The 17,573-nt window shown below is 57.3% G+C and overlaps 1 protein-coding gene across 1 annotated transcript; it reads left to right on the top strand.

Annotated features, from left to right (window-relative positions):
- Positions 1 to 4,633: 4,633 nt before the first annotated feature.
- LOC137455181 (alpha-fetoprotein-like) lies at positions 4,634 to 16,814 on the top strand. Its single transcript, XM_068165760.1, has 14 exons — positions 4,634 to 4,718; positions 6,779 to 6,839; positions 7,688 to 7,823; positions 8,987 to 9,189; positions 9,879 to 10,026; positions 11,096 to 11,193; positions 11,885 to 12,014; positions 12,142 to 12,356; positions 13,079 to 13,211; positions 13,322 to 13,419; positions 14,729 to 14,867; positions 15,181 to 15,404; positions 15,988 to 16,120; positions 16,487 to 16,814. The coding sequence occupies exons 1-14, from the start codon at positions 4,634 to 4,636 to the stop codon at positions 16,529 to 16,531; spliced, it is 1,848 nt and encodes a 615-aa protein (XP_068021861.1). The 3' UTR covers positions 16,532 to 16,814.
- The last annotated feature ends 759 nt before the right edge of the window (positions 16,815 to 17,573 follow it).

Below are 17,573 nucleotides of genomic sequence, written 5' to 3'. Positions count from 1 at the left end.
GTTGTAGACAGCAATAAGAAAGGGAATGTGCTGTCCAGGGAGGTGGTTGGGGTCCCATCCCTGGAGGTGTTTAAGGCCAGGCTGGATGAGGCTCTGGCCAGGCTGATCTAGTGTGGGGTGTCCCTGCCCATGGTAGCAGGGCTGGAACTAGATGATCCTTGTGGTCCCTTCCAACCCTGACTGATACTATGATAAGGTCTCCTCTGAGCCTCCTCTTCTCCAGGTCCACACATGAAAGAGCATGAAGGGTGGGAAGGAGCTTAGCCAGCCTCTAATGCCCCAGGTCTATTCCAGGTTCATTGCATGCAGCACTCCAGCATTACAATGAGCCAAAGAGAGTGGGCAAAGGAACTGTTCAGCCTGAACAAGATGCCCTAGCAACAAGCTCTTAGCAAAAGAAAATGATGAAAAGATATCCTTGACACCAGCCACCAATCAAAGATGGCTTTGTAAGCCTTTGCAGGCCACCAGACCTGCTGCCAGAGACTCCTCATGCAATCACAGAATTGTCTTGGCTGGAAAAGCCTTAAGAGATCACAGAGCCCAGCCAGCAGCCCACCACAGCCATCAAACCGTGGCCCCAGCTGCCATGGCCACACAGTTCATGAACACCTCCAGGCATGGGGACTCCACCACCGCCCTGGGCAGCCTCTTCCAACCCCTGACCACTCTTGCAGTTCAGAAATCGTTCCTCATCTCCAACCTAACCCTCCCTGGTACAATTTCAGGCCATTGCCTCTCCTGATACTAAGGAGAACACACCAACACCCACCTCATTCCAGTCTCCTCTCAGGGGGTTGTGGAGGGCACTGCTCCTGTTGCCTGAAGTGATCAGAAGGTGAAGTCTTTGTCCTTCTCTGCTGCTCAGTAGAAGGCAAAGGGCTACCTCCCTTTCCTTCTCCCTCCCCCTCCAGTCTTTATTCCTTTCAGCTGAGCCCACAGCATCTCCAGCCATCAGAATCCCCTCCCACCTGCCCTAAGCTCCTTGCTGTCTTCATCCCTGAATTATTCAACCACTTTCTCCTCTCCCCACCTCTACCACACTCTGACTCATTAACAGCTGTCCTGTCTGCAAGCTTTTACACCAGGGGGTGTTGGCTGTGGCCTTTTGAGGACCATCCCTAAGGCTTTTGTCATCTTTAGGTGGCTGGGACCTCCTGCTCATGGCATTTCTCTGTCACTTCTTGGTTTATCACGGTCCAGCTGAGGCTGATGAAGTGGCCTGACCTTTGGGCCCCAGGTGCTTTGCATTCATGGCTGATATTTGGGAGCTGGGGGGGGGTGTCATATCATGACTCTGGAGCATCTCTTGTCAGAAGGCTGCTAGCTGTGGCTTGAATGTGTGTTTCAGTTGTCACCTGAGTGCTTGGAGCCTTTCCCACATAGCTCAGGACCAAGCAAAGAGGAAAGTGAGCAGGTAGCAAGAATGTTCTTCCAGCTCCACGTGATGCTGATCTCACAGCTCTCATTATGGCCAGAGCTTGGTGGCAGGCAGTGGATTTGGGCCAGGGCTTACTCCTGAGCTGCTGAAATATCCCCCTAGAGCTTGGTCCTTTTCTGCTCCCAGAAAGAGCCAAGAGGCCTTTTTGATTGCATGGGGTGGGATGGACAAGGAAGTCCACAGGCACAGGTTGTGGTGAGGCCACTGCTGGGCTCTTCTCCTGAGTAACTGATGACAGGAGAAGAGCAAAGGGCCTCAAACTGCACCAGGAGAGGTTTAGGCTGGAAATGTTCTTTTAGGATGGAAATTTCCTGTTAGGTTGGAAATGTTCTCTCCTGCAGGAGGGCTTGGAACACGCTGCCCAACAAGTCTGGGGGCTGTGTCCTGTGGGTGAGCCCTGTGCCTTGCTCCAACGTGCTGTGTAAGCAGGTCACAGCAACCCCAGTGTGCTCCCTGTGCAGATAACAGAGCTTGTGTTTGGAGCAGGACAACGTGTTTGGACAGCCAGCCGTGGCATTTCACTTGGCTGGACCATCAGGCCTACAGGTGCCAGATAAAGCCAAGGACAGGCTGTAAATGTCAGCCTTTTGGACTTTGCTGTGGCCACTTCAGTTGCAACCCACCCAGGGGGGCATTGGGCACACAGATAAAAGTCAGAGTGCTTTGCTTAGGAAGTGAAGGGCAGGCTGGGCCAGGGAGGGGGAGAGAAACTTGAGGGCTTGCTTCTCCCATTCCAGATGAGGTAGGGGCACCTCAAGCTCTCATAACTACCTGGCTTGCAGGCTCTGAAGTACACAGCAGCTCCTGGAGTCACTGCAATGTTTCTTTTCTACTCTGGTTAAAAAACAGAGTAGGAAAGAACAGAGCAGGGCCCTGGAATGAAGTGGGAGTGGAGGAGTAGGGCAGGGTGGAAACCTGAGTAGTAAAACTCCCAGGGCACAACTCAGTCCTCAAGTCACAGAGGTGACCACATTGGGAGTGACCTGAGTTGGACACTGCTGTGTGCTGGTTTGTGCTTCTCCACCTGGAGATCTGTGTCACAGACCTGGACTGGAGGAAAGCTTTCTGCTGGGTGGGGATGCCAAAGCCTAGCACTGCCAACACCCCCCCAGAGCAGATCCCTGGGACACCTGCAGCCTGTTTCCTGCACAGGGACCATGCAAAGCACAGTACATCACAGAATCACAGTTGGAAGGGACCTCCAGAGGTCATCCAGTCCAACCCCACTGCCAGGGCAGCATCACCCAGGGTAATCCACACAGCAATGCATCCAGGTGGGGTTGGAAAGGCTCCAGAGCAGGAGACTCCACAACCCCCCTGGGCAGCCTGCTCCAGGGCTCTGGCACCCTCACAGCACAGAAGTTTCTCCTCATGTTGAGCTGAAACCTTCTCTGCTCAAGTTTGGATCCATTGTCCCTTGGCTCCTCACTGTGCAGCACCCAAAAGAGCTTGGCCCCCTCCCCTTGCCCCCCAGCCCTCAGCTATTGATAGACATTGATCAGATCCCCCTCAGCCTTCTCCTCTCCAGACTAAACAGCCCCAGGGCTCTCAGTCTCTCCTCACAGGGCTGATGCTCAAGTCCCCAAATCCTCCTCCTGGCTCTCTGCTGGCTTCTCTGCAGCAGGTCTCTGTCTCTCTGGAGCTGGGGAGCCCGTGGTGTGATCTCCACACATGTGCCACTCCAGCACCAAACACACAGCAAATGTGTCCTCACAAGCCCAGAGAGGAGCAGGATGGAGAGCAGCACTGCCAGAAAGGGGGTGAGGAGGGTGGCTTCGTTCCCAGCCAGGTGACTCAGGGCAGCTGGATGCCAGCTGCTTGCCAGCTCGGGGCTGTGCCCAGGCATGCGTGGGCTGGGCATGCTCCCACCTGCACTGCCAGGGGCTCTCCTGCCTCCTGTGCTGACATGTTCCCTCAGCCACAGGCTGAGCACCCCTGGAGACAGGGGCTCAGGGACAAACTGGCAATGGAGGCTAAGCTGAGAGGGGCAGCAGGAAGGGTCAGCAGGCACTGGGCAGGCAGCCCAGGGAAGTGGTGGAGCCCCCATCCCTGGAAGGGTTTAGAAGCAGTTTGGGGTGAGGAGCTTAGGGGGCATGGTCTAACAGTTGTGTGCCAGGAGATGCTGGGTTATGGTTGGGCTTGATGACCTTAAGGTGTTTTTCAGCCAGGTGGTTCTCTGATTAGATGAAACCCCCGGGAGTGCCCAAAGCCAAGAGAGCACACAGGCATCACACCTGGATTTGTCCTTCCTTCAAGACAGCAGAATCTGGGGGGGCTCTCTCCAGCAGGTCTCTGGCTCCCTTGAACTGGGGAGCCCCAAACTGGACACAGCACTCCAGCTGTGGTCTCAGCAGGGCAGAGCAGAGGGGGAGCAGAACCTCCCCAGCCCTGCTGGCCACACTTTTCTTGCTGCACCCCAGGATGCCATTGGCTCTCCTGGCCCCCAGGGCACATTGCTGTCCCATGCAGAACTTGCTGCCCCCCAGCACTCCAAGGTCTTTCTCTGTGGAGCTGCTCTCCAGCAGGGCAGCCTCTAACCTGTCCTGGTGCCTGCTGTTATTCCTCCCTGGATGCAGGACCCTGCGCTTGTCCTGGTTGACCTTCCTGAGGCTTGCCTGCAGCCCTTTTGATGCTAATTGCTAATATTAGAGGGGGAACTGAATCTTTATGCTTTTTTTCTCCCCCCATGACACCTTGGGAGCAAGAGAGAGCAAGCAGAGTGAGGAGGGCTGCAAACAAGAGCCCAGGCTGCCAGCTCAGCTGGGGAGTTTCCAGCCAGCACTGTGCTCCCGAGGCCCCTTCTGCACAGCAACCACCTTTGGAACAAGTGCCTGAGATCAGGATGGGATCAGCACACACCATAAAAAGCCCAAGGAGTGTTTGAACTTCTTGTCTGAAGGGTGCTAAGTTTAAGAAATGTCTGTTTGCCCAAACTCCAGCAGCACACAGACACAAACCAGCCTCTCCAAGGTCCTGCCTCTGCACCGAGCTGCTCAGCTCAGCACCCTGAGCAAACAGGGCCCTGCCTGATCGCTGGGGGCTAGCCCCGACCTTCTGTGTGGCAGCAGAAGGCTTTTCTTTAACCAGAAGTCGTTTGGGAGAGTATAAAAGCAGCTCCTGCCCCCTTCAATCCTTCTGCCTTCCACAGGTGGAACCCAGCCCTCCCCCAGCCCCCTGCACAAATCCGGCAGCATGAGCTGGAGAGCAAGAATTTATCTGCTGCTTTTTCTCAGCCTCACTGTGGTCAGAGCCCTGCCTAGAAGCTCACAGGACACAGGTAAGAATCTCTGTCTTTATTTAGCCTTCTGGGTGGTGCTGGTGGCTCAAGCTTTGCACTCCAGGTGCTTTGGGAGCTCACTTTGCCTATGGGCATCTTCTGATGGGTCAGAAGGTCTCCTCACACCAAGGAGACCTAATTGTGGCCTTCCAGGATCTGCAGAGGGCTCCAAGAAAGCTGGGGAGGGACTTTGGAGGGTGTCAGGGAGTGATAGGTCTGGGGGGGATGGAGCAAAGCTAGAAATGGGGAGACTCAGGTTGGATGTGAGGACCTGAGGTTTTGAGCACCAGGCTCAGCCCTGCTCTTGTGCTGATGAAGCTTCTGTGGGGTCTGGCTGGAGCTTTGCACAGGCAAAGGCAGCACCTTGCTCACTCCTGCCTGCTGGAACCAAAAAGACCAAAGGAATTAGAGGAGATCAGGAAGGGATAAGACTGGGGGGGATGGAGCAGAACTAGAAGTGGGGAGATTGAGATTGGATGTGAGGAAGAAGTTGTTCCCCATGAGGGTGGTGAGAGCCTGGCACAGGCTGCCCAGGGAGGTGGTGGAAGCCTCCTGCCTGGAGGTGTTTGCAACCAGGCTGGATGTGGCTGTGAGCAACCTGCTGTGGTGTGAGGTGTCCCTGCCCATGGCTGAGCCTTGAGGTCCCTTCCAGCCCTGCCAGTTCTGTGATTCTAAGTTACCCAACAGAAGCACACCTGAATGATTTCTTTGTGGGCAGCCTGAGATGTGCTGCTTCTTAGCAGCTTGAAAATCTCTGCAGCATGAAGGATGGCTCTCAGTGATTACTGGGAGGAAGGGTACTGGAGGGAGATTCAATCCACCACTGATCTGAGGGACTCCAAACCTTGCTGAACCCTGCTGAAGGAAAGCCTGTGGTTGTTCCAGGCTCTCTCCATGCCCACAAGGAGGAGAGGCAGAGAATTCCCAAGTGATGCCACCTTTAGGTGGCTGCTCAGAGCAGCTAAGCTATGCTGCTGCTCTGTGTGGCCCTTTGCAGAGCTCTTTCTCTCTCTTCACCAACTCCTGAAGAGCCTACAACAACCACACCTCACTGGGGTGACAACTGAGAACCTCCAGGAGTGTGTGGCTCAGGTGCTCCTTCCCACTGCATCTTGTCACCAGCAGCCAACTTCTTTCCTCTTTAGGCCCTGCAAAGGCACTAGAATGGCCCCGGGGTGAAAAGCAGAGCTGCTGGCTGTGTCTTGACCCCATGCTCCCGCCTCAGCTGATGGCTGTGTCCTTATCTCCTGCTACCACCCTGGCTGTCACTCCTGCACTGCTCAGGGGGAGGAGCTGATCATTGCTTTGACTCCTTTGAGCCTTTTACACCTTACCAAACAGTGAGACAGCAGCAGCTTGAAATGGGAACAGACCCCTTGGAGTGTCTGCTCAGGCACTGGAGCATCCTGCCCAGGGAGGTGGTGGAGTCACCATCCCTGGAGGTGTTCAAGGATCTTGTGTCCATGGCACCTGGGGACGTGGGTTGAAGATTGAGGTCTTCTCCAACCCAAACAATTCCATGGTTCTATGGCTGGGAGATGAACATTCTCTGGCAGACCTTACTGAAGACCCAGGGGCCAGAGGAAAAATGATTTGCTCAGGACCTTCCCATTTGCCTTCCTCTGGGCCAGTGCCCAGCAGGGACAGAGGGATGCAGCCCTGAAGCTTTGAGGAGCTCTGCAGACCAGTGCAGCCCTCAGTGGTTTCTAAAGCACAGCAAACCCCTTCCTCTGTAGCCAGAGAGTGGCCAAGCTCCCCTTTAACTAGCTCAGGTGAGGCTCAAAGGTGTCTTGTAAAGTGCTTATTCCATCCTGGGAAGTGCCTCAGCAAAGTCACTGAGTGCCCTCCAAGGTTCAGAGCATCCCTGATGGGAGCCAGGCAGGGAAATTCTCCTGCTCCTGTTCTAGTGGAGGGGAGAAATCCCTCATCCTCCTGCTTCAGTCACCTGGGAGGCTCAGCCTTGTGCCTTCTCACCCCCAGACACCAGCACCAACCCCCCCAAGCCTGCTCAGTGAAGCACTCCCTAACACTTTGTGTTCACATGGGTTGGTTTGTTTCAGAGGAAGGATCCAGCATTGCCCAACGCTTTGCTCAGCTGCAGGAGGATAATTTCAGAGCCATGTAAGTGGTCCAGGGAAGGATTCTGCTCGCAGGTTTGCTGCCAGGAGCATGCCTCGGGGGCCTGGTGGGCCAGCAGTTCTCCGTGGGACAGCAGTGTGCCCCTGTGGCCAAGAAGGCAAATGGTCTCCTGGGGAGGGAGGCATCAAGAAGAGTGTGGCCAGCAGGTCAAGGCAGGGACTCCTCCCCCTCTGCTCTGCCCACAGCTGGAGCTTTGTGTCCAGTTCCTGGCTCCCCAGCTCAAGAGGGACAGGAAGATACTGGAGAGTGTCCAGGGGAGGTTATGAGGATGCTGAAGGGCCTGGAACCTCTGTGTGATGAGGGAAGGCTGAGAGCCCTGGGGGTGGTTAGCCTGGAGAGGAGAAGGCTGAGAGGAGGTTTCATGAATGTTTGCAGATAGCTGAAGGGTGGGGGGCAAGGAGAAGGGTCCAAGCTCCCTTCAGTGATGCCCTGTGATAGGAGACAGACTGGCACCCAGGAAGTTTCTCCTCAGCATGGGGAGAAACTTCTGTGCTGTGAGGCTGCTGCAGCCCTGGGGCAGGCTGCCCAGAGAGGTGGTGGAGTCTCCTGCTCTGGAGAGCTTCAAAACCTGCCTGGATGCATTCCTGTGGGTGCCCCTGCTCTGGCAGGGGGGTTGGACTGGGTGATCTCTGGAGGTCCCTTCCAGCCCTCCCATTCTGTGACCCTGTGATTCTCTGCCTTGCAGCTGGGCACTCCTGGTGAGCCAGCCAGCCTGCCCGCCCTCCCCAGCCCAGGGTGACACAGCCCCTCTCTCTCACCCCTAGAAGGGACACAGTTGGTTTCCAGCTGGCCAGCCAGGGGTCTAATGCTGCTGCTGTGCTCTCCTGCAGTGCCATAGTCATGTTTGCTCAGTATGTGCAAGGAGGCTCCTTTGGCCAGGCAGTGAGAATGGCTGAGGAAGTCACAGCCCTGGCCAGAAGCTGTGCTGCTGGGGCCAGGGACAACCCGGAGTGCCTGAAGCCTTTGGTGAGATCATTCTTGCTTCTCTTGGGGCAAATGCTCTCAGAAGCTGCTCTCCATCCTGCAGGGAGGGTGGAATGAGGTGGGGCTTGGGCTCTTCTTCCTAGTCTCAGGTGAGGGAAGGAGAGGCAAGGGCCTGAAATTGTGCCAGGGGAGGCTTAGGTTGGAGAGGAGGGAAAATGTCTTTGCTGCAGGAGTGGTCAGGGGTTGGCAGAGGCTGCCCAGGGAGGTGGTGGAGTCCCCATGCCTGGAGGTGTGCAGGAAACCTGTGGCCCTGGCACCTGGGGCCATGGTGGGGTTGGGTTGATGGTTGGACCCAATGCTCTTGGAGGTCTCTTCCACCCCCAACCCTTCTGTGGCTGTGTGATTTCAGAGCCCTGGCAGGTGTCCCTCCAAAGAGGCAAGAATCAATTGGTAGGAGACCCTCTGTGTGCCTGTTTGGCCTTGCCTCCATTCTCCAGGCTTTCACCACTCTCCTGCCCTCACCCCAAGCATCACAGCACCTCTTGCAGCCTCTAGCAGGGGCTCAGACTGTTGTGTTTCCCTGGCTGGTGTGACACAGCTCAGAAGCCTAAGGAGATGCTTGTAGCAGCTGTGATGTTTGTAGGCAGCTGCTCCACTCCATTAACTCCCAGCCCTGGTTTCTGGTGGTGCCTGCTCCAGCTCTTTTGGAGCTGGCAGCTTGAACATCAGCCCCTGCTAGGGCTCATTTGTCAGACACAGAAACAAAGCCTGGGGCACAACAGCTCCGCGCTGAGCAGGGGCTGGCAGCTGGACCTCAGCCCTGCTTCCTGGGGAACAAGAAAGGAGACTTCTTCCCTTGCAGGAGCCTGGCTGGGAGCAGCAAGCACAGCCCCAGCTGCCCTGCAAGCTGCAGCACACAGAGCAGGGAGCCTGTGGGGCTGCTCCCAGGAGAAAGGGCTGGATGATGCTGGGAGTTCAGGGGGTTTGAAAGCCACCTCCCTGCCCAGGCTGTCTGGGCATAACAGCAGGCATCAGAGCTTGAGTAATGCTCACCTGGAGGGTGGAGAGGTCACCTGGAGGGTGGAGAGGTCAGGCTGCTCTTCAGACACTGAGTTAATGCAGGCTGGGGCTTGCTGCCTTAAAGCAGCCTCCTCAGGGAGCAGAATGTGCTGCTCACCCCAGGGACCTCTTCTCCCTCCTCACAGGACAGGATTTTCCTCAACACCATATGCCAGGAGGAAGACCTCCCCAGGCTTTCTGAGTGCTGTGCTAAAAAGGACCCTGACAGACACAGCTGCCTCCTCTCCCTGAAGAACTCCTCCAGAGCCTTCAATTCTCCTTTTGACAGCACAAATGCTGAAGCTACCTGCAAAAACTACTCACAGAGCCCACAGCCACTGACAGCACAGTAAGTAACTCACTCCTGGGCTCAGGACAGCCATGCAGCATCAGCCAGCCTGAGATCCTCTGCAGCCTTCCCCTTGCTCTGATTGCCCAAGGTGAATTAGGTGTGTAAGGCACCTGGCTGTAACTGGCATCTTCTGCCACCTCCTGCTTTGGAGAGAGCTCAGACAATCTGCCCTTAGTTTACTGTGGCCTGTGGTAAGGACCCACCTGAAGCCAAGGCTCTCCCTGTTAAAGGCAAGCAGGAGTGTGGCTGCCTCTAAGCCAGAGCTGGCAGGATTTGAGACTTCAGTTTGCAGCCCCAGCAGAGCTCTCCAAGATGAGCACCATGATCACAGAGACACAGGGAGGGACCTCTGGAGATCATCCTGCTGGGGCAGGGTCACCTAGAGAAGGTCCCACAGGAACACAGCCAGGTGGGGTTGGAATCTCTCCAGGGATGGAGACTCCACCACCTCTCTGGGCAGCCTGCTCCAGGGCTCCAGCACCCTCACATTAGAGCAGTTCCTCCTCCTGTTCAGATGGAGCTCCTGATGGTCAGGTTTGTGCCTGTCACCCCTTGTGCTGTGCCTGGGCACCACTGAACAAAGCCTGGTGCCATCCTCCTGCCACCCACCCTTAGCAGCTCTCATTTGCATGCATGGCAGGGTGCTGCAGGCTCCCACCCCTGAGACCTTTCCCTCTTGGTTTCAGCTTTCTCTACGAGGTTTCCAGGCAGCAGCCTTTCCTCTACGTCCCAACCATCCTGGCCGGGGCTGCCCGCTACGAGGAGACGCTGAGGAGCTGCTGCAGAGGCGCTGGAGCCCCCACTCCTGACCCAGAGGAATGCTTCCAGAGACAGGTGCCCCATGGCAGCCCCACAGGGTGCAGCACACAAAGCACTGCTGCAGGGATGGCAGAGACAGGTGCCCCATGGCAGCCCCACAGGGTGCAGCACACAAAGCACTGCTGCAGGGATGGCAGAGACAGGTGCCCCATGGCAGCCCCACAGGGTGCAGCACACAAAGCACTGCAGCAGGGATGGCAGAGACAGGTGCCCCATGGCAGCCCCACAGGGTGCAGCACACAAAGCACTGCAGCAGGGATGGCAGAGACAGGTGCCCCATGGCAGCCCCACAGGGTGCAGCACACAAAGCACTGCTGCAGGGATGGCAGAGACAGGTGCCCCATGGCAGCCCCACAGGGTGCAGCACACAAAGCACTGCAGCAGGGGATGGCAGAGACAGGTGCCCCATGGCAGCCCCACAGGGTGCAGCACACAAAGCACTGCAGCAGGGGATGGCAGAGACAGGTGCCCCATGGCAGCCCCACAGGGTGCAGCACACAAAGCACTGCAGCAGGGATGGCAGAGACAGGTGCCCCATGGCAGCCCCACAGGGTGCAGCACACAAAGCACTGCAGCAGGGGACGGCAGCCACCCCACCTCCAGCGGCTGGAGCTGGCAGCAGAGTTCACCTTTGCTGAGGACAGGCTGAAATGAAAGTCACAGCTTGAGCACCAAAATCATAGAGCCACAGAGCTGGTTGGCTTGGAACAGAGAAGGTGGAGTCCCCACCCCTGGAGGTGTTCAAGAGCTGTGGGGCCATGGCAGCTGGGGACAGGGTTTGATGGCCATGGTGGTCTCAGGCTGATGGTTGGACTCAGTCTTAGAGGTTTCTTCCAACCCAAACCTTTCCACAGCTCTAAGTTCCACACCCTGGGATGTGTCAGGCCCTGCAGAGAGGACTTGGCCAGGGGGAAATCCCTGTGGGTCAGCAGGTGGGGAGCAACCACAGAGCACATCACTGGGCTTGCCTTGGGCTTTGCTTTGCTCTGCCCCTGTTACATCCCTTGTCAGGCTGGTTGATTACTGTCATCACTGGCAGTTGCCTTCTCTTCCACTTCCATGCTCTGCCTCTTCTGTCCACCAGGCACCAAAGGTGGTGAAGCCAATAAAAGAGGATGGCCTGAGGCAGGAACACACCTGTGGGATCTTGGAGAAGTTTGGAGAAAGGACCCTCCAGGCCCTGTGAGTTGCCATTGCTGCATGATGAGGATGGGATGGATGCTGTGTGGTAGCTATGGGTGGCTCCATGCCTGCACACTGCAGGGACTCTGGCCCCCAGCCACCTCCTCTTTGTGTGCAGGTCCCTGGGAGCAGCTCCCCAGGGAGTGGAAATACAGATGTCATAGATTCATAGAATGGGTTGGGCTGGAAGGGACCTTGAAGATCATCCAGTTCCAGCCCCTGCCATGGGCAGGGACACCTCCCACCAGCCCAGCTTGCTCAAGGCCTCATCCAAGCTGCCCTTCAACACCTCCAGGGAGAGGGCATCCACAGCCTCCCTGAGCAACCTGTTCCAGTCTCTCCCCACCCTCACTGCCAAGAGCTTTTTCCTGCTCCCCAGCCTCAATCTGCCAGCTCCATCCCTTGCCCCTCCTCCGTGGCACTTCACACTCACCTCTGACTTTTCTCTCCCTGAAGCTCACCTGGGGTCCCCAGACACCTCTGAAAAACCTCAGCTCTTGGCTTTGAGGGACTTTTGGTGAAGTCCAGTGGGAGCAGGGAGAAACCCTTCCTGAGCAGCTGGGCCACCTCCTCCCCACCAAAACCACAGAGCCACGGAAAAGACCTCCGAGGCCACTGCCTCGGCGCCGACAGCTGCCTCAGCCTCGCACCACGGGCACAGCCACCACCAACCTTTGTTCTCTCCTTGTAGGAAGCTTGCTCAGATAAGCCAAAAATTCCCCAGGGCTGACTTTGGCACCGTGAGCAAGCTGGTGCTGGAGGTGGCTGCCATGCACGGGGCCTGCTGCCGCGGGGCGACGCTGGACTGCATGAGCGCCAGGGTACAGCTCAGCCTTTGTGGCTGCAGAACCTGCCTGCTGCTCTCCTCTGCTTGCTCTCAGGCTTTTGTTCCCTCTGCCAAAATTGCCTTAATTCCCCCTCTTTGGTTGTTTTCTGTTGGCTTGCCAGGAGAGGATCCTGCACTACGTCTGCACCCACCAAGACATCCTGTCGGGTAAAATCCAGCAGTGCTGCGAGAAGCCTCTGCTGCAGAGAAGTGAATGCATCATTAATGCAGAGAACGATGACAAACCTGCAGGCCTCTCCCCCCACCTCAGGGAGTTCATAGAGGACAAAGGAATCTGCCAGCAGTTTGCCCAGGAAAAGGATAAACACTTGGCCAGGTGATGTGGGACCTGCTCTGCCCTGCTGCCTCAGGATGGGAGATGGCACTGGAGGTGCTCTGCGAGCACCTAGGCATGGGGGCTGTGCAGGCTGATCTTAGCCAAGCATCTCCCAGCCCTAGAAGGAGGAGGGAGTGGGAACAAACACAGGGCAGGGCAGGACTGTTTATGGCAAAGACAGAACAGAAGAAACATGTGAAATGTAGGCACCAACAACTCTGACCCCAAGCCCAAAGCACAGCTCTGAGCTGCTCCTAAGTGGGAGCTCTAAAACAGACTCCTGTCCTGATTCAAAGAGGAGTGGTCCAGGGAGGTTGGAACTAGATGATCTTTAAGGGCCTTTTCAACCCAGACCATTCCATGACTTCTCTTCTGGCCCTGTTCTGTTCTGCAGTGAAGCCCTGAGCCTAAAGCTGGGCAAGAACCCCACCGGCTGCAGCTGGGAACTGCTCCAGTAGGGTTTAGGCAGGAATGGAAACAGAGCCAGAGCCACATAGAGCTCTAAGCTGGGCTTGACCCAAGCTCACACTGAGCTGGGACCACAGGGCTGGCTCAGAGGCTGCTGTGCTCCCTTCAGCCACCTTCTGCTCAGGGCCATCCCGGGCTGGGGGCACTGGGAAAGCCTCCCTGCTCCGGCAGGACACAGCCCCCCCAGCCCTCCTTACCTCCTGAGGGCAGAGGGTTTGGCACCTCTCTAACTCGAGCTGCTCCACCCCCGGCAGGTTCCTGTACGAGTATTCCAGGAGACACCCCGAGTTTTCTGCTCAGATGCTCCTCCGGATCGGGAAGGGCTACGAGGAGCTGCTGAAGGAGTGCTGCCGGAGCGGGGCCCCGGAGAGCTGCTGCAGCAGAGGGGTGAGCGCCGCCGGGCTCACAGCACCCTGCCCACCGCCCCCCGGCGCCCCCCGGCAGGCAGGAGGCTGGCACTGAGTCTCCTCCATGAGCCTCTCTCTCTTTGGTCCCAGGAGGAGGAGCTGAAGAAGCACATTTACGAGACAGAAAGCGTGATGAAGTCAAGCTGTGACATTTACAAGGAGAAAGGGGATTACTACTTCCAGAACGAGTGAGCACTTCTCAGCCCTTCGCGCTGGGCACTGCCTGGGCTGGGGCAAAGCCACTGAAAGCCAAGCCAAAAGCCCCCACTTCACTACTTGGACCAACTTTTAGCAGCTTCTAGGAGATTCCCCTCTCCTGTCCAGCACACCATTGTGGCCTCTCAGGGGTTCCTTCCTTAACAAGCTCCTGAGGCTCCTCCTTCACCCAGCTCCTGGGGCAGGGAAGTGGCAATTGAGCAATCTCCTGTCCGTGTCTCCTGTGACATCCCTGCTTTGGAGCTGCATCTGGAGCTGTAACTGAGAGCCACAAACTTGGCCCAAAGGAGGTCGCTGTGCCTTTTGCAAAGGCTTGGCTGCCTGCAGCAGCTCCAAACGTTCCTGGCTGCAGCAAGACTCCAACTGCAGCAGAGAGCAAACCCCAAGCAGCTGAGCCATGCAGTGTGTTCCAGCACAACATGCAGGCACAAGCCTTCTGGAGCAGCTCTGGCCCCAGTTTGCAATGCCCGTGGAGCACCTGCCTGAGCTCAAGCCTGGGAGCAACCTCAGGGACACCAACACACTGCTGTGTGCTCAGCCTGGCCTCAGCTGCCTTCTCTGGGGAGGCAGACTGGGCTTTGTGTGCTCCTCAGGAAAGGGCCTGAAACTGTGCCAGGGGAGGGTTAGGCTGGATATTAGGGCTGGAAGAGGTTACCCAGGGGGGTGGTGGAGTCCCCATCCCTGGAGGGGCTCGAGAAACCTGTGGCCATGGCACTTGGGACCATGGTGGTCTTAGGGCAAGGGCTGGATTCAATCTCAGAGGGCTCCTCCAAGCCAAACAATTCTGTGGTTTAGCTTCACCAGACCTCTGGCACTGGAGGCTTGCAGTGAAGCTCTCACACAGACCTGAGGGTTTGAGCACCAGGCTCAGCCCTGCTCTTGTGCTGATGAGGATTCTGTGGGGTCTGGCTGGAGCTTTGCACAGGCAAAGGCAGCACCTTGCTCACTCCTGCCTGCTGGAACCAAAAAGACCATCAAAGGAATTAGAGGAGATCAGGGAGTGACAGGACTGGGGGGGATGGAGCAGAACTAGAAGTGGGGAGATTGAGACTGGATGTGAGGAAGAAGTTGTTGCCCAGGAGGGTGGTGAGAGCCTGGCACAGGTTGCCCAGGGAGGTGGTGGAAGCCTCCTGCCTGGAGGTGTTTGCAGCCAGGCTGGAGGTGGCTGTGAGCAACCTGCTGCAGTGTGAGGTGTCCCTGCCCATGGCAGGGGGTTGGAGCTGGCTGAGCCTTGAGCTCCCTTCCAGCCCTGAGAGCTCTGTGATTCCATGACCATTTCAGGCTCCTCCTGAGCTTCACCAAGAAGATGCCCCAGCTGACAGCTGCAGAGCTGATCAAGTTCACCAAGCAGATGACCACCATTGGCTCCAAATGCTGCCAGCTGAGCCAGGAGAAGCTGCTGCCTTGTGCTGAGGAGAGTGTGAGTATGCCAGGGCTCCAAGTGTCCCTCTGCCAGAGCTGAAGGCATCCCCTGGCACCCTGCAGAGGACAAGAGGTGGTTTGTGAGGGCAAAGAAGAATCCCTGCACTGCACCTACACAGCAGCTGAGCTGTTTTGCTCTGCCCAAAGTCAGCCTTCAGTAGCACAGGGAGGTTCTGTGCCACAAGGGTTTCACTTCAGCCTGGGGTGGTTTTGTCTCTCCCCCCTCTGGAGCAGCATCTGCTGCAGGGATTGTGACAAATGAGCAAATGACCTAAGATCCCTTTCCCCCCTCCCCCCCTCTCTCTGTCAAGCTGGATCTGGTGCTTGGAGAAATCTGCAGGAGGCACCTGAGGGACCCTATCAACCCAGGAGTCTGCCACTGCTGCAGCAGCTCCTACTCCTCCAGGAGGCCCTGCCTGGGGAAGCTGGAAATCGATGAGAGCTTCGTGCCCTTGGCCTTGACTCCTGGGCTCTTCACCTTCCCTGAAGACCTCTGCACCAGCCAGGAGGAGAAGCTGCAGCAGAGGAAGCAGGAGTGAGCCCTGCCTGTTGTACTCATGCCCCCTGTGTCTCCTGCTCTTACCCTGGCAGTGCTGCCCTTTCCCCCTGCCCACATCCCACACGCTCCTGCAGCCTCTGGGAAGCTGTTTGCTTGCCTTGCTCAGAGGGCAGCTGCCTGCTGCCTCCCACACAGCCACTGCAAGACAAGAAGTCCTCCTTGGCCATTACCTTGAGCTGTGGGGAGACCACAGCATCCTGGAACCCTCTGGAACCACCAGCAGGGTTTGTTCATGGTGGAGCCTTGAGTTTGTTTCCCAGGGGAATGGGGCACATCTTTGCTCCCTGCTGCAAGCATGGCAGATGAAAAGGGGGCTGGAGGCAGAGGGTGGCCAGTAAAAGCCCAAGGGCTTTGCAGCACCTGGGCTCTGGAGGCTCTCAAGACCCACCTGAATGTGTTCCTGTGTGCCCTGCCCCGGGTGACCCTGCTCTGGCAGGGGGGTTGGACTGGGTGATCCTCCAGAGGTCCCTTCCAACCCCCACCCCCCATTCCCACAGGAGTGCTTGGGAGCCCCATGCCGAGCTGCCAGGCTCAGAGGGGTGTGCTGCTTTGCTTGCAGGATGCTCATCACCCTGATCAAGTACAAGCCCCAGATCTCCCAGGCACAGCTGGCCTCGGTCACCACTGCCTTCGCCACCATGAGGGAGCAGTGCTGCAGGCAGAGCAGCCCGGGGGCCTGCTTCGAGACACAGGTACAGAGCTGCAGGATGGCACTGACAGACCCTGCACACAGCCTCTGCACAGCTGGCAGGGGGAAAACCTCACCCACAGCTGCCAGCCTCACACCCCTGCCCCAGCCTCTGTCCCCCTCCTCCCCACAGCCCTCCCCCAGCACACACAACTCATCCACCTCCATCCCTCTCCTCCCCACAGCCCTCCCCCAGCACACACAACTCATCCACCTCCATCCCTCTCCTCCCCACAGCCCTCCCCCAGCACACACAACTCATCCACCTCCATCCCCCTACTCCCCACAGCCCTCCCCCAGCACACACAACTCATCCACCTCCATCCCTCTCCTCCTCACCTACTGCCCAAGGGTATTTTGGCTTTTTCAGGGCCCAGAACTGATAAAGAGAAGTGAGAAGCTGTTGTCAGCATAAAGGAGCTCCCATGGCTGGTCAGGAGCCACCTGCTGCCCCGAGGATGCCCCAGAGCTGAGCAGCAAGCACAACCTCTCTGAGCTGCACAGAGGAGCAGGGTTTGCCAGGGGGAGGAACTGCTGCAGCTCTCGACTCACACCTGATGGGGTCGTGATGCTTCAGCTCCGGCGCTCTGCAACCTGAAGGAGGCAATAGGTGCCTCAGAAAGCCATCAAGTGCCCCTCACAGAACCCTGGGGAGCTGTAAACCTGGGCTGTGCTCAGCTGGCCTCGCTGACAATTAAACCTGGTTCATTAACAGGGGGCAGAAACCTGTGTGCAGACTTCATCTGGGGCTCCTGTCCCTGAGAGCCAAAACGCTGTGCAAGCTTGAAACCAGCACCTGCAGCTGAATGCCAGTGCAAGGCACCTTGAAGAAGTCACTGATCAGCCCTTGGGGGTGTGAGGGTGACTTGGGTTGGCAGCCCAGTGCTGGTGGCACAGCAGCAGTTCAGGTGGAGCAGACACTCCAGCTGCTGACTTCTTGAACTCAGTCCAAGCCCTCAGTCCCAGCCCCAGCAGCTCCCTCCCCTCCATCTCATTGCTGTGTTACCTTGAGCACCCAGGGCTGCCTTGGAATCAGCTCTCCCCTGTGCTCAGCTGCCACAGAGGATCCATCCAGACACTCACCCAACTGGATCCCACTGCCCTTAAAGCCCAGCAGGCTCCAGTCCCAGCCTGTGCCTGCCCAGCACCTCACAGTCCCAGCTCAGCAGCACAAGCAGAGCAAACAGAAACCCAAGCATTTAACATCAGATGGCAAAAATGGCTCCATTCAGCAGCTGGAGAACACCTCCTGGGCACTGATTTCATCTCAGGCCCATGAGTCACAGCTGTTCCCCCAACACCAGCTCAGGCAGGGAGAGGCTTCTCCTATTAGATTCATCCCACACCATTTCCAGGCAATGATTTCATAGGTTCCCAGAATGGGCTGGGTTGGAAGGGACCTTGAAGCTCATCCAGTCCCAACCCCCTGCCATGGGCAGGGACACCTCCCACCAGCC

The sequence above is a fragment of the Melanerpes formicivorus genome, unplaced genomic scaffold (assembly GCF_026170545.1).
Source record: "Melanerpes formicivorus ecotype bairdi unplaced genomic scaffold, bMelFor1.0.p_v2 SCAF_92, whole genome shotgun sequence".
NCBI lineage: Eukaryota > Metazoa > Chordata > Aves > Piciformes > Picidae > Melanerpes > Melanerpes formicivorus.
Note: the sequence above shows the minus strand (reverse complement) of the source record. Positions and strands in the feature narration are given on the sequence as shown.